The 17,275-nt window shown below is 38.7% G+C and overlaps 1 protein-coding gene across 1 annotated transcript in view; it reads right to left on the reverse strand.

The window, feature by feature from the left end:
- Window positions 1-17,275, reverse strand: part of LOC122815150 (probable E3 ubiquitin-protein ligase HERC1) — a 5,886,073-nt gene that overhangs the window by 3,337,635 nt on the left and 2,531,163 nt on the right. The window contains exon 25 of the mRNA XM_044087407.1: window positions 10,650-10,698. Coding sequence (XP_043943342.1) covers window positions 10,650-10,698 — 49 coding nt within the window. The remainder of the gene's footprint in view (window positions 1-10,649; window positions 10,699-17,275) is intronic.

The raw sequence follows: 17,275 nt of genomic DNA on the forward strand, positions 1-17,275 counted from the left end.
TGGGTTGGATCCAAAGTCTGCAAGTTCCCTATGTCTTTATTTATGAGTTCCATTATGATCCTCTCCATGGCTTTGCAGATAAGGCTTGTCAAGCTAATGGGGCGGTAATTTCCAGGGTCTGTGGAGGCACCGCCCTTATGAAGTGGGACCACAGTCGCCGTGCCACTCCTTGGCAATGTATCCTGAGGTGAGGCTAAGATTAAACAGCTGTCCTAACTGTGGGTTTAATTCCTCGTTGAGTTCATGAAGCACACAGCCGGGGACACCATCCGTCCCATGGATGCTGTGTTTTTGCCTTAGTGAGGGCAGTTCTCACCTGGGCGTTGGAGATGTTTGGGGGCTACAATCCTCTGGAATAGATATCTCTCCTTTTGGGGAGGGGGAGAAGTTTGCACTGAACCTGTCAGCCAGTATGTTAGCAATGTGTGTAGGTTCAGTAATTTTCACATCATTTTGAACTAATTCTGAGCATATCTGGGAGTTTCCTCCTAGGTTTCTAACATAGCTAAAGAAGGCCTTATGATTGTCTTTAGAGTCCTTGGCGATTTTTCTCTCAAAATTTGCCTTGGATGATTTTATGAGAGCTCTTAGTTTTTACTTATAATGATCAAAGGTGTCTTACCTTTCAAGGATTTTGCTCTATCTTGTAGTAGCTTCCTCCTTTTGTTGTAGAGCTTGTTTATGGCTGGGGTCCACCAGACTGGACGCTTGCCTTTGGTACAGAGAGTCTTAGTTTTGTTTGGGATTGCCTGATCCATGCAGTCCTGTAGGTGCTGGTAGAAGGCATTTGTAAGTGATTCAGCGGTTTGAGTAATGTTTACCACTGGCTCAGGGGCCTTAAAGGAGACCACACTAGTTTTTAGAAGTGTGAAATCGGCTTTTGAGAAGTTTTTCACTGTGGTCTTTTTGTTTCAGGTGGGGCGGATGAGGACCTCCAGCGAGATTAGTTTATGATCTGATCTCACCAGTGAGGGTATACTTCGGTGTTGAACATTTTGATCCCATGTTCATGATGATGAGATCAAGTATGTTTTCACCTCTTGTGGGGATGGTGACTAGTTGTTCCATGGCATTTGAGTTTATGAACTCCAGGAATCTTTGGGTTAGAGTGTTCGGGCTTGAGTAGTGTTCCCAGTCTATATTAGGGTAGTTGAAGTCACCTAGTATGATGGTGTTTGGAGCTACATTTACCCCTCCAATGTTTTCAGGAAGGCCATGTGAGGTTCCTGAGTTTGAGAGGGTGGCCTGTAACATGCTACAAATTGCAGAGCAGTCTTGCCTATGGTTAATTGCACCTGGATGGTCTCCGATGCATCAACCTTGAGGTGTGGGTGTCCTTTATGAATATGGACACCCTCCTTTCTTGGTGTTGTCCGGATTTTGGGGCGGAATGATATGAGGTGAAACCTGTTAGTGCTGGGGTGCTCTCAGGAGCCTTGAACCAGGTTTCTGTCACAGCACAGACATCGATGTTCTCCATATTGAGAAGGGCCTCGGGCATCTTGAGATTGAGACTTCTGGCATTGAGCAGCATTACCCTTAGTTTTTCCTTTTTGGTGTTCTAGGGTGGTAGGTTTAGAATTTGAGCCTTGCCTAAAAAGGCACTATGGGGGTGGCAAGAGCCTTTGCCAATATCCGGAAGCCCAGGGTGACAGGTGCAAGCCGCCCCTTGCTAAGCAGCGTGGCTTGTCCAGCATGTCATCCCAGGCAGACAGACATTGGATCCCCTTTGAATGACACCAGAATTTAAGCCAATTATTAAAGCTGATCATCTTATCACTGTATTGTGGCATCATTCTAGGTGAAGGTAGGATACTGCTCAAGGTCAGGGTCATACCTGCCTGGGCTACATAATCAGAGAGCTCCTCCCTTTCATGTAGTCCGACACCAGCGTGGACAATGACTGAGTCTGTACCTGCTGTTGAGAGACCTGAGTGCTTATGTGGCGGATTCTAGCGCGACAGGCAGCTTACTGTGACCTTCTCCTTACTCAGTCTGGTGAGTGTGTCTGACTATGGAATCACCAATGACAAGTGTGTCTGGCATTTTGTTTGGCCTTAAGGGCTGTGACTGTTTGACACTCTGACTGTGTGGTCTATGTGTTGCATGTGTTGGGTCGTGAGGTGGTAGTTGTTTGGGTGTCTGCTTTGGTGGCCTCTGCTGTTTTGGTAAGTTTTGGCCAGTGTCTCCATGGATGTCTTTGTGTGAGTATGTGTATGGTTTGAAGTTGTGATGGTACCATGTGTGACTGGGTATGTATTGTGTGTGGTTGCCTTCTCCTCCTGTCTGGTCTTGCCAGTCCTATGTTGAGAGAGCTCAGCCTCCAGTTTGGCCGTATAGTTGCATCTCTCGCATGTATTTGTGTTTTGTGGGAGAAGGAGAGGATTGTCTGTGTACATGAGGCAATTGTAACATTGCCTCAATATTCCCAGGTTCACCAGTTGAGCTGGAGAGGACACTAGCAACTGATCCCTCGACATACTAGAAGTAGTAGATAAAGAACTTTCAAAGGACTCGGAAGTGGGTTTTGGGCTGGTGGGGTACTATCTATAATAAGAGTGCTTTATCAAGGTGCAAGTACTGTAGGAGTAAGTGCTAGGCTTTACAGATAGAGAATAGTCTACTTGGGAATCAAGTAGAGATGAACTTTCAGTTATAGGATATGCTGGTTAGATCAGCAGTACAGTTTAGCGTGTTTTATAGCAGGGGCTGAAGGGAGCTAGGAATTGGCCCAAACGACCAATGGACTACTAGTTTCTGGCTGAAACTTCACCAAATCGGACAAAAGGCTCAGTGCTTCCCACTCCCACTGGTAAGCAAAGAAACTTCCCTCCTTCCTAATAAGGCAATGGATCAGTAACAGGAACTAAAAACAAAGCCCAGGGATCAGCAACTCTGAAACTGGACTACTCTAGTTCAGTAAAGTGGGAAAACGAGATTTTTTTGTTTTATTACAGAGATAAGGAAAAAAACAGACAGTAAATGCTATAAATGCTGTAAATACTTTAGTGTGTAGCCTACAGAAACAATTTGCAACAATTAGTAACTTAAAGTGCAATAAACAGTGTAAAATGCAGAAATCACTTAAAGTAGCAGTAAAACAGGCAAAATGCAGTCGCTAGCTTAATAACAGTGGAAAGCCACAAAAATACTTATATCTGGTAGAAAGTCCTCTTTAGCTCTCTGCTGCTTGGATCACTCTGCAGGCCACCACGAGGATCTGTGCAGAGTTGGTACAAGCTGGAAAACACGTGTTTAGCGTGTTTTATAGCAGGGGCTGAAAGGAGCTAGGAATTGGCCCAAAACGACCAATAGACTACTAGTTTCTGGCTGAAACTTCACCAATTCGGACAAAAAGGCTGCTCAGTGCTTCCCACTCCCACTGGTAAGCAAAGAAACTTCCCTCCTTCCTAATAAGGCAATGGATCAGTAACAGGAACTAAAAACAAAGCCCAGGGATCAGCAACTCTGAAACTGGACTACTCTAGTTCAGTAAGGTGGGAAAACAAGAGATTTTTTTTTTTTTTTTTGTTTGACAGAAACATGGCTAAAATCAGGAACCCAGGATAATGAAATCCTGCCACTAGGATACAATATATTGCAACTAGACCGTAAAAAGAGAAAGGGAGGGGGAGTAGCAATTCTTTTCAAGGATGGATTACAAGTCACCTCTTTACCTTATAATCCACCTAAAGACAGTAATGTAGACGTTTTTATTTCCAAAGTACAGCTGAATTCTAGTAAATGCATATACATCTTCTGCATCTACCTACCTCCTGGAAACAATATATGTACACTAGAAGATATTCTTAGTTGGGTATCATTAACCTTCCCACAAGAAACTATAATCCTAGGTGACTTCAATATTGACTGGAAGTGCATTAATACTGACCATCCTACTTCTCATATTAACCTTCATGGCTTCTCTCAGACCATCACCTCCTCGACTAGAATTAACAAACCAACCAAAAAAGAGAGCACCTTGGATTGGATCCGTATTAATAACTACCACCAACCTTATAAAGCAGGTATCTTCCCTGATTCTGTCAGTGACCACTCTTTGACCTACATAATCAGGCAAAAGATTGATATCTCTCACCAAGCTTCATATAGGACTATATGGTCAAACAAACATTTTAACCAAAGGCTATTCCAGACTGAACTTAGTTCTTGTGATTGGTCTCCCATAAAAACCCTCCTACTTGAAGAGACTGTCAAACACTAACTCTAAATTCTTAAATATCCTTGACCAACATGCACCAAAGCGCACTATCAGAACTAGGTCAAGACCAGCCCCATGGCTCTCTAAAGATACCAGGCAAAAATACTACTTAGAAATAAAGCCTGGACTAGGTGGAGAACTACCAAAAACATATCAGATCAACAAACATTTAGACAAATGAGAAATGTGACAAAAAAAGCAATACTTACAGACAAAAAAAAAACTTTTACTGTAAAATGCAGCAAACACACCTAAACAATCCCCATAGATTCTGGGCAAGTATCAATAGACTGTTACACCCAGGCCACTGCAGTACACCAACCCCAATGGGTGCTAATCTTGAGACTCCCAACCAAACTGCTAATGCCTTTAATACCTTCTTTACTGAAGCCATCCAATCTCTAGCCAGCCAGCTAACCCCTGACAGCTCCAGCCTTCCTAACCCCATTACCATCTCTTCCTACTTTCCTATTACAACCCATCTCTACTAATTTCATCTACAAACTCATTCTAAAACTTAAGCCTTGTACTCCTTCTGCTGACCAGATTCCAGCTCAATATCTGCAAAATGCAGCTAAAGCAGTAGCTTATCATATATCCATCCTAATAAACAGAACCATTAATGAGGGAACCATCCCAATTATCTGGAAAATCTCACATATTATCCCCCTACATAAAGGAGGCAACTCCAATGAATATTCTAACTATCGACCTATAGCCCTACTACCCCCCTTAGCAAAAATAATGGAAAAATGCATTAATCATCAGCTTCTAGACCACTTACTTCAACACAACTTACTAGCACAAAGCCAACATGGCTTTGAACCATACCATAGTACCACTATAGCCCTCTTATCCTTCACTGACACCATTAACAGAAATCGCAGTAACAATGCTCTCTCTTCAGCTCTATTTATTGATCTTTCAAAAGCTTTCGATATGGTAAACCACACATTGCTTATAAATATTCTCAAATCACTTTCTCTTGGCACTCTAGCTGTACAATGGTTCAGCTCTTACCTGAGCGACAGGCAGCAAGCTGTTATGCGGGAAAATAATCTATCATCCCACCTACCAGTTACACTAGGTGTCCCCCAGAGCTCCATTCTAGGTCCTCTATTATTCTCTATTTTTATTAATGATCTCTGCAAAGCTACTCCTCATGCAACCTGTATACAATATGCAGATGATTCAACAATAATCTGCACAGCTAAATCTTCATCTGAACTACAATCCCTAACTCAGAAAATGTTTAACATAGTAGAGTCATGGTTCTTAAAATGCTGCCTCCTCCTGAATCCTAAAAAAAACTAAGCTCCTGCACTTTACCCCTACCCGTAAGCCTACACCTAGAGATTTCTCTGGTACTTCTAATAATGGTACCCTTATATCCCCTGAAGCTACCACCAAGCTCCGAGGAATTACTATAGACAACAACCTTAACTTCGACTCCCATATTAATAACACTATAAAAACAGTTAACAGAAAAATGGCCTCCCTGTATAGACTCAAATCCTTCCTCACTCCTATAGCAAGATCTACTATTGCCCACTGACATTTAATCTCAAAACTCCTTTATGCCTCACCAATCTATACTAATCTGTCAAAATAAAATCTACTCAAACTAGCTACTTCTTATAAGAACATTGCCAGATTTACCACTGGTAATCCCTTCAGAACCCATCACTGAGAATCTAAAACAACTACGATGGCTTGAACTACAAAATCAGCTTGAATTTAGCCAACTTACCATTGCACATAAGATCCTCAATCACCCTAACAATATTCCAATACTCGCAAACCTCATAACCCCCTATCAAAATCTTACTTACGATCATCAAATAAACTGTTAGTTAGCATAAGTAAGTCAAACAACATGGCAGGTGATTCTCTGTTCTCAAACAATAATGGGAAAAACTGGAACCTTCTACCTACTAAACTGACTTCTATTCCTTCCCTACCCCTCTTCAAATAAAAACTGAAAATACTCCTCAGAACAAACTGCTTATGCCCTTGCAGCAACCCTGACTAACATATCACCTCTGCTATTCCCTCTACTGTCCCTAATTGAGTTTATGTTCTTTATTGCATATGTAAGCAGAACTGTTAATCTGAAACTGCTATGATAGACTTTATGTGAATATCGTGTTCTATACTTTGTAAATAGTTTTTAACCATTGTGTTGTGAAATGTATTTTAGTACTCTTCAATGTTAACATTATTGTAACCTTAAACATTTCTCTGTATTTGTCTTGGAGCTTTTCTCCCTGGGCCTCTACTGAAAATGGACATATATCCAGTTAGACTAGACTGGTCAACAAATGTAAAATAAAATAAAATAAATACAACAGATTATACATATATTTACAAAATCTTATGCAAAACAGTTTGAATCCACAAAAGGTGTGATAAGCTGTTGTAGTGACGTCCAGGTAACCTCAAATACTGGAATCAAATTAGATTATATTGAAAAAGAACTGTGCAAACTGGATCCAAACAAAGCACAGGGAGGAGACAGAATTAGCAACAATGACCTGAGAACACTTCAGCAAGAACGTACGGTACCATTATAACCATTATTCATTAGGTCATATAAATGTGGGGAGATTCCTCAAGATTGGAGCCATGTGCTTATTAAACCTGTCTTTAAGGGAAAGGGGAGTAAGACAAACATAGGGTCATATAGACCCTTAAGTCTGCTTTCATGTTGTGGAAAAATAATGCAGAAGGTAATATTGGGTAAGTAATTGTCCGAATAAGATAGGCTGGGACTTGAAACCATAAAACAGCATGCATATGTTGAAAATAGATCTATTACCACCTGTAACATGATGTTCTATAATAATATAACAGCAGCGATGAATGAAACAAAATGTGCTGTGATGTAATTTTTATAGATTTAACTTCAGCATTTGACAGGGTCTTATACAAAACAATGATAAATTATAACAACTAGGTATTGATGCACTCTTGATGAGATGGATAGCTGCATGGCCAACAAATAGGACATAGCAAGTATCATACAGCAAATGGACAGGTGAAATTCTTGGTTCCAGTCAGGGTTTCCCACAGGGCTCTGTCCTAGGCCCTTACTTGTTCAGATTGTATCTTTCAGACCTAACTTTTTCATCTGAGGTGTTCTACGGGCTATATGCAGACGACTTGAAACTGGGGAAATTGATTACATGTGTAAATACATCAAAAACCAAGCATATGAAATTTGGGAGACAAACTGAAAGGTGAGTATTTAAGACAGCACATGCTGACTGAAACTGTAGACTCATTTAAGGACCTGGATATATGGGTAGATCCAGCTACGAGTTTTTCTAATCATATCAACCAATTGTTTAATGATAGTTATAAAACTATAGGCTGTATAAAAATATTTATAAAGTCCAGGAAATCAAAAATGATTAAGTTATTGTTTGTTAGTTACATTAGACCCAAACCTGAGTATGGAATAACAATATAGAAACCCTATAAGAGAACAAGCATGAGTAAACTGGAAAGAGTACAGCGGAAATATACCAAGGGCATCCATGGATGTGAAAATTTAAGTTATTATGAAAGACTAAAATATCTGAACTTGTACAGTGTCTCTTAGAGATATCTAGGAGGAGATCTTATTCAGTTATATAGGGCATTTAGAGACAACTACCTCTGGGAATGTTTGGGGTTACCAAAAAGTATTAGACAATCATCATACAACCTATGTGAAGATTCTATAGGAGTGAGAAGTGCACTTACAGGTTCTCTGACAGAGTAGCTGATGCATGGAACAGACTAGCAAATTACATTAAAGCAAGTACTAGTTTAGATATTTTTAAGAACAGCCTGAACACTTATTATGGAAACAAGTGTTTTGGTATATTGACAAGCTAGAAGGGCATTAATGCCCTTGCTTGAAATATTTGTATGTATGTATGTAATTATGAGGTATAAGACATGAAATACTAGCGGTGGGCATATAACAGATTTGAAAGAGGACAGTGATGGCTAGTGTAAGGTACAGCAGAGGATGAGGAAAGGATTATTCAAATATTTACTATTTGTAGACATGAGATGTGCAACAAATTGAAGTCTGTCTGATAAGGAAAAATATATATGGCAGTAGATTGTAGATGTGTATGGAAAAGGTTAACGCACAGCCTAAAACTAATTTGGAATATGCATTTATGGTAGTCAATTAACTCAGCAGAGCAAGTTGAAACACTACTACAACAACACTGCAAGATTTGCTGTCAGTGTTCCACATAGGGCCCATCATTTTTAAGCATTACAAAGAAATCACTGGCTTGAACTAAAAAATGCAGTGCTCCTCTCCAAATTCAAATTCATACATACCATATTATACAAACCAAAAAGGTTTCTAGCATTACCTCACCTCATGATCAGCTACAAGCCTGCAAGACACACAAGCTCCATTAATCAAAAAACAAGTAGTCACCATCAAATCTTACAAAAAATACAAGTGACTCATTTTTCCTCTTCTGTCTCTAACAAATGGAATACAATCCTGTATGAATTCCCATCTGAGGTCAGGGCAGAAATTATTACCACAAAATGTATAAAACTGCTCAGACATCATCTTGGAAAAACACATTTACTTTCCAAGAATAACCTGACAAATATTACTGCCTACATATATATTTATAAACTCTCATTGCTTAATTACTAATTATATTCCCTCTCATTTATTTCTCTACTTTTATTTCCTTAACCTTCTCTAGCTAAACCGAGCAACGTTAATATTACAATATTGCTCATTGCACACATATTGTATTTATTTCAACAGTGTAATTTTGTATTATTATTTCTATATTGAAGCAATGTTATAATATTTATAATCTACTGCTTTAAGTTATTTACATATTGCATATGATAATTCCTAAGTATAATTAACTGTTGTAATGTATATTACTGAAGAGTTTTTCTTCCTGGGACTACACTGAAAAGGGACTTTATTTCTCAGCTGGACTATTCCAGTCAACAAATGTAAATATTTTATTTTTATTTTTTCTTTAATCAGTGAAGATTTTGTGACTGAAAATTCTATAGGGTTTGGAATGATTTTTTTTTTCAAATCTGCTAGCTTACCAGAAGAATTGGAGTAGTTTGGAAATAAAGTTACTGTGTCTAACACTGGACTTAAGTGGTGTTTATTGTTGTGGGAAATGTGAGACTATAAGAGAATGGAACGAGCTAGGAGAGAGGAAATGGGGAGATTGTAAGATTACAGGGGACAATTCCACAACCTTACAGTGATTCTAAGAGTCTGCAAACATGTACAGATTTGCATCCTCTGCACATGTTTGTATAGGGGCAGCCTAGGACCTTCACTGAAGGAAATGGGTAAAAGCAACTTTTCTTTTTTCTTGTAGGCATCACAGGAAAATATAGATACTGCTTTAAAGAACTTAAGTAGTGTATGAGGTATGGGGCATTGAAAATAAATCAGAAATGCACTTATAAAGTCAAGTTTCCTTTTGAAAATCCTGCTCATGTTGTCATCAGAGTTGCAGTTTGGGAAGGAGCTATAAGATAATTATATAGATTCACTTTGAGATTAGAGTGCACTACTAATAGTGCAGATAAAACTGTAAGGCATAATTATCACTTATACCACTTTTTGTAGCATTACAATTGAAAATGTTACATGCTTGTTAAATTTTCAAATATGCTGCATGGCAATACGACAATTTGTACTAGCTTTTAAGATCACATTTACTCTGTTAGTAACAGGAGAGAGATCATGCTCCTTGACAGCTGTAGAACAATGAACAATACACCAAGAACTTGTAACATAATTTGTTCCACCACATGACAGCACTGCCCTTGTGGTCTAATCAAAGTACTTGTGAGTAAATACTGTATAACGAACAACCTTCAATACCGACTATTATTCACATAAACCACTATGTGTAAACACTAATGAATTGCTTATATAAGCTATTACATGGATGGTTGAGAGTATTTATTATGATTCGGTATCTTAGGTAGATGTTAGAAATTCCATGGCATTTGATTAAGAGCAGCCATGTTTCCCTCTTATCCTCTTGGCCCTGGCTGAAGCTCACAATGACAATGCAAATATCACCCTGGGTCATGCAGGAAAATGGCTACAGTCCCAAATGAATCCAATTAGTTAACATTTAATAAATAGGTACCATATTGACTCAAAAGAATTGAAAATCAATGCCATGCGTTTGGAGAATAAATGATTTACATATTAACATACCAAAAAAACAAAAATCAACTGGACATGATCTTTGACTCTGAAAAAAAGAATCCAACCTCCAGACTGACAATGCTACTCTTCAAAACATAACTTGAAAGGAAGAGAAATGTTAGCTCTAGAATCAGAAGAATAATGTAGTCAATTCACCAAATGTGTTATTGAACTAAGCTAACACAAAATATCTCTTACCTAGTTTGTTTTCTGATGTCTTGGAATGTGTGTTCAGCTGGCTCGAGGACTGAAAAAAAAAGTATCTGTCAGTGCTGAAAAGCTGATATCGATACAAAACTCGACCTCAAAATGTTACTGTAGTGCGCAACTCTGTTATGCTGGTCAAAATCACTTCACACTTACTATTTAAAAATTTAGTTTTTGTGGTTTAAAATTAGAAATGAATGCTGCTGAAAAGGAGCAGCATTTCATGCAATCTGAGAAGGTTGCTGTACCTGTACAAACTGTCAACCTAACCTCTATATACCACAGTTACGTGTCCCTGAAACCTCAACCTTTTTTACAAATATAAAACGCAACTTCAGACAGGACTTTCAAAATACTAATTACCATATTTATAAAATGGAGGAATTAACTGGCTATATCAAACATGGGGCATCATAATAAACAAAAGTTATGCATTTATCATAACAACAGAGCTACAGAGTCATATTTCATCATCTTTGATCCATAGAACTGAATCTGCCAGTTTGCATTCCATTTGGCTCTGGGTGGAGAAAAACAATTTCCCAGCCTACAGTTCCTACAGCTTGCCCACAAAAATCTGTGCATTGTCCTTTTCCCCATACCCGAATGAACCCACTCAGGACTGGAACCTTTCATTATAAAATCACTGATCAACCCAAACATTATCATAGAAGGCATGCCCTTTATGTGGGCTCCCATCTCCAGACCAGGCGACAGTGAGGAGAAATGTTGAAAAGGATGATACAACTTTGCATCTATTATCATAATTAATACATAACATCTGTATCTACATAGTCTGATTCATCCTCTTGAACCATATGAAAGAATCCCTAGCTGGACATCCAGGGTATATTATGAAAAAATCCTTTGAAAGACCAAAGCTCCAGAAGAGGATCTGGAACTTGAGATCATATCCAGTATACAGTATCTTGCAAAGGCATTCACAAAAGTCCATGTCAGAGATACAGAAATGTCACTGAAGAAAACATTTCTGAGCAATGCTTTTCATGTGGCCACAACCCTAGTAGAATGTGCTGTGGGCTGAGTTGGTAAACAAGTGTTATATTTATTATAGCAGGATTCAATGTAGTCTGATAGCCACCGAGACAGAGTGATTTTTGAAACTTTGTTGCCCAATCTGTTCCGAGCACAGGAAACAAACATCTGAGAATACTTCTTGAATGCCTTTCTTCGGTCCAAGTAAAATCTTAATTGCTTATACACATCTATAGAGTGCAAGTACCCTCCTTTATCAGAAGAACTTAGGGCAATACAAAGTAAAATTGGTGCCTTGCATGATGGCAGGATTACAAACACTACCACCAAAGTGACAGCCAGATGGTAGGATGCTTCTCATTGACATCAAGATGGCTGACATTGACAGGGTTAAAATCCCACCACTGCCAACCAAATGTGAAGTAACAGCAAGAAAGTGCATACAAGTATATTGCAATGATTAATGATGATGACAAACAGTACTTTGTATAACAAAAATTTTTCTAGTTTTTCTTACTGGAGCACAATCCCACTGATTGTTTTGTGAGATCCAGGTTCTAACCCACTCCATTCCACCCTTGCTGCACTCGAGCTCCACTACCTACCCCCTTTTCCACCCACCCCTACCCTCCCTGCACTCGGGTACCACTCCCTTTCCCACCCACCCCTGCCTTCATTAGATTTATAGTTACAAGGCCACACACCCCCATACTGCCATCAACCAGATCACCCTTCCTCACAACCCTTCCTTCACTTTAACCTAAACACCTTCCCTCATCCTCCCACAACTTATCTGTCACTCCACACACCCTTTAATTGCTTTCTCTTCCTTCTCAAAAATCAATATTCAGTGAACTACATTAGTTGTAACACACACCTCATATGGCCACATCCACTTATTCTACTATGTCAAACAAGCCCATGTCCTACCAACACACCACTAACTCCATATACCTGATACTGTTTCTGATAACCTCACTAACTCTACTAATATTAGCCACCAACATCACATCGTGTCACTTGACCATCCCCAACCCCCCTCCCAGGCCATTCTACCTCTAACAACCATCTTCTGCATCCCAATCCAGTTAACATAGTTATAGGCACCTCCATCTTTACTAGCACAACCTTAACCCATATTAAACTCCCCTCACTGCCCTATCATAACTCTCGCAGTATCTCCTTGGAATATGACAAAAACATTAATAAACTCCTGTGATATACTGTCCAAATAGCATCAAGACTAGCCCTAAGTGGGGCCATTCATCATAACCCCGGCACCACCAACAAACCCCTAACCTTAGTCACTACTCATCTCAACACTAACAAAGAATCAATCATTCCCAATAGGAACATATCAGATATTTTAATACTGAATATGAATATAAGCATAAACAACAAAATCCATGATCTCCATGCTAACATCTGTCTTTATTCACCATACATCACACTACTTACAGAGACATGGCTAAATCCCAACACCAACAGTAATGAAATATTTCCAACAGGCTACAACATTATACATTCTGACAGAATGAACAAAAGAGGTGGTGGTGTTGCTCTACTCTTTAAAAACCCAACTCTCCATAGAAATGCTAGTTGACAAAACGTTAGAACGTAAAAACGCAGAAATAATATTTACCAAACTAAACATCAACCCCAATAAAAAATATATATATATATATATCTATATCTATATATATATATATATATATATATATATATATATATATATATATATATATATATATATATATATATATATATATAAAATAGGTCTCTACATGCCACCAAGAGATAATATCTCTAAGCTAGAAAACATTCTACATTGGTGTAACAATAACCCATCCCAGGAAACACTTACAATGGTTGATCTCAATATAGACTGGTCAGAGTGCAATTGTCCAAACCCCAAAAACTGTATTAACCTGCATGGCTTCTTGCAACTTCATCCAAGTACCCACCAGGATTAATAAATCCTCCAAATATTCCACTCTAGACTGGCTGTTAAACAGACCAGCCCTCTACCCCTAATTAGGTTGACAAGACAGCCTCAGTGACCATTATCCCACTTATTTGATCAGAAAAACCCAACTAAACAACCTGTTCTCTTACAAATAAGAAACAAAAAGCAACTTAACCCCAACAAACTTGTAGAAATACTAGAACACTAATTGGACACCAGTAAAAGAGCTACCACTACAAGAAGCAGTTAATTACTTCAACATGACCTTTGTTTCCATTCTAAACTCTCAAGCACCCAGTAGATACATACATGTTAAATCCATGTCCCATGGCTAAAAAAAGAAACACTCAAACTTCTCAGACTTAGAGATAAGGTTTGGTCTACCTGGAAAGCAAATAAGTCCCAACTCACACTACAAACTTACCAGGAACTTAGAAACAAAGCAAAGAAACAGATTAAAATATATAAATTTAACTACTACACTGAAATACAACCCAGGCACCACAAAAATTCTGGTCCACTATAAACAATATCCTTTTACCAGGTAAAACAGGTACACCCTTCTCCCACCACTACAACAACTCACACAATATTGCTACTTAATTTAACAAATACATTACAGGAACCATCCTACAACTATCCAAAAATCCTACATCGCCACACCTAACTTCTCACCCATATCTCCAACCAGTAGCAACTAACACTATAAAACAACTGCTGAAAAAGTAAAACCCACTACACTAGCCGCAGACGATCTATCTGCTGAATACTTAACGTTAACAGCAGAAGGTATAGCGTACCCCATATCAATACTAATCAACAGATCCACAGCTGAACACCAGGTCCCTCCCATCTGGAAAACCTCATATACCATTCCCCTACACAAAGGCGGCCCATCAACTGAACTAAATAACTATTGACCAATTGCAATGTTGTCACCACTATCTAATATTCTTGAAACAGTAATTCATAAACAGGTCACTGATTACCTATTTACTAACAAACTCCTATCTAATACCCAACATGGTTTCAGACCCTACCACAGCAAACCACCACACTAATGTCTTTTATTAACACTGTGAAATTTCACAGTAGCATCAATAATTATCTCTCTTCTATCACGCTAGACCAGTCAAAAGCCTTTGACATGGTCTCTCATACTAACTTACTTCATACTAACTTAGTACCCCCTCGCTGACCTACATTTCTCAATTTATTTATTTAACATTTAACAAATGTAAAAAAAATGAATAAATACATAAATAATAAAGCTGCTCCCCCCTCTAACGCCTTTTCCGATGCCTCATTTAACAATACCATCATCACCCCATCACCACACACCAAACTTTCAGAAGTAGAAATTGACTGCAAACAAATTCGATATTCACATTTCCCAGACAGTTAAAAAAAACTACATAAAAAAACTCTGCATCCTATACAGGAACAAACAGTATTTTACCAAAAATACCAAAACAGCTATTGCCCAAACACACAATCTCCACCTTATTGTAAGCAGCACCCATTCTCACTAATCTCAAGAAATCTGAATTACAAAATCTTGAATCCTGCTACAATAAAACTGTAAGATATGCCACTAATTCATCAACTAGATCACACCACTGCCTTGCACTCAAGCAACTCAACTGGTTAGAGCTCCCCCAACTCCCACACTATACACATCCAACAATGGCCCACAAAATCTGCTCAGAACCTGAAAGAATGGCAACCTTACAAACTCTTCCTCAACCCTATGTTAGCAATACGCCACTCCAATCCACCAACACCAAAACAAAACTATTTATCCAAAAACCAGGCAGGGGATTCCCTATTTGCAAACTACATAGGTAAAATCTGGAATGAACTGCAAGTAAGCATTACCTCCATAACATCCTTACCACTATTCAAATCTAGCCTAAAAAAACACTTCCTTAGTAAGTCGCTCTGCCCCTGTTCTACCTCCGGCTGATAGACAGCAACTCTCACTCCACTGTCACCTCTACAACTATTCCTACCCAATCAAATGCACAGAAACAATGATTATTTTATAAATAACCTTCTAAATAACACTTCTTATTGATGCCCAAAAGCAACTAAAATACACTATGTAATTTTACTTGTACTATAATTTTTAACCTCTCCCTGAATGTCTAAATTCCTCATGCCTGCATAAAATTCCCCTAATGCACCAATGGAATGTATAATGCTTGTATATCAATAGATTGCTTAGCACATTGTATACTACTGTACTGTATACTATTGCTACTTGTCCTCTTATCGATTTGCATTAGTCACATTCAGGTTTTTATGTGCAACTATTGCCAATTGACCTTAAATGTCTTGTATTGCTTCCATCTGTTATTCTTTTCATGTACTGTATGTCTCTGCACTAACAATTCCTGGCTATTTTTCCCCATTATTTACCTCCTGGACCCTGTCTAAAAAGGACATGTGATCCCAGTCGGAATTTCTTTCTCCCATCCAAGAAATGTTCCTCTTGAAGAGGTCCAAAGAGGCACTCTGCTTATCATGTATGGGCAATCTATTCAGTCTGGGGAGAGTCTCTGGGTCAACCCCCTATCCCTCCAGTTTTTTTGTCGTGGGGCATCTGCTTTAGGCCTGTGATTCTTTTAGTGAGGTATTTCTGAGGCCCTTCCAGTTGTTGCATGTCTTGAGAGAGGTACATACCAAATGGGCGGTTCTATCTATGGTCTAAATGATGAGATGAGTATAGTGGGACAAAGGAGTTCCTGACTGTTGTGGCGATGTGGGTGGCGAAGGTGAGACCACACTGTCCTGTGTCCCCCCTCTTTCTCTACTTCACTTCCAAAATAAATAATAATTCACAGAATACAACCTGGCTCCCAAAGTATAAACGGAATATGCACTTCTGTTTTGGGTACTGATTTCCAACATGTAAACTCAGACTATACCACCCGGCCCTTGTTATTACTGCTCTCTCTGTAATGTATTGTCTTCCAGTGCCTGTTTTAACTGCAGCAACTGACTTTCACATAAATTAATATTTTCGCACACAAACAATTCCCTAAGAAGGATGGCAAAATTCTTCCATTCCCAGCAAATTTCTTTCTAGCATAGTAATACTGCCAACTCTCTGACTTTAGGGCTAAAGAACCCAAATTACCTGGTTACTCAATCAAATCAAATATGAAATCATACTCATTAAAATCTCTCAGTAGTAGGAAGCCAAGCAGTCTAATGGAACTCAGCTTATTAATCTACACTGCAACCAATGGTTACCCTCTTTTTAAATAAACTGATCAAACATATAACCAAATAAATAAATGCCAGTCACAACATCTTAAAGGTTAATAAATGAACTCCACTTAAATAAAAAGTGCAAATATGTAAAAACGTAACTGTCTGTGAATGTCCAGCAAATGAAGTTTGTATTCCCCTTGATTTTGAAAGTTAGGGAAGAATACTGGGAGATTAATAGACTGATTAATGTTCGACTCTGAAGCAACTTTAGGAAGGAAAGAAGGGTTAGTCCTGAGAGACACCCTATCCTTATGAAAAACTAGGTATGGGGGTTTCATACATAAGGCTTGAAGCTCCGACATTCTTCTGGCCGAGGTGATAGCTACCAGGAAAGCAGTCTTCCAGAACACGAATTTCAAATCAACTGATGCTGCGG

This window comes from Protopterus annectens, chromosome 1.part1 (genome assembly GCF_019279795.1).
Source record: "Protopterus annectens isolate FY-2018-M chromosome 1.part1, PAN1.0, whole genome shotgun sequence".
NCBI lineage: Eukaryota > Metazoa > Chordata > Ceratodontiformes > Protopteridae > Protopterus > Protopterus annectens.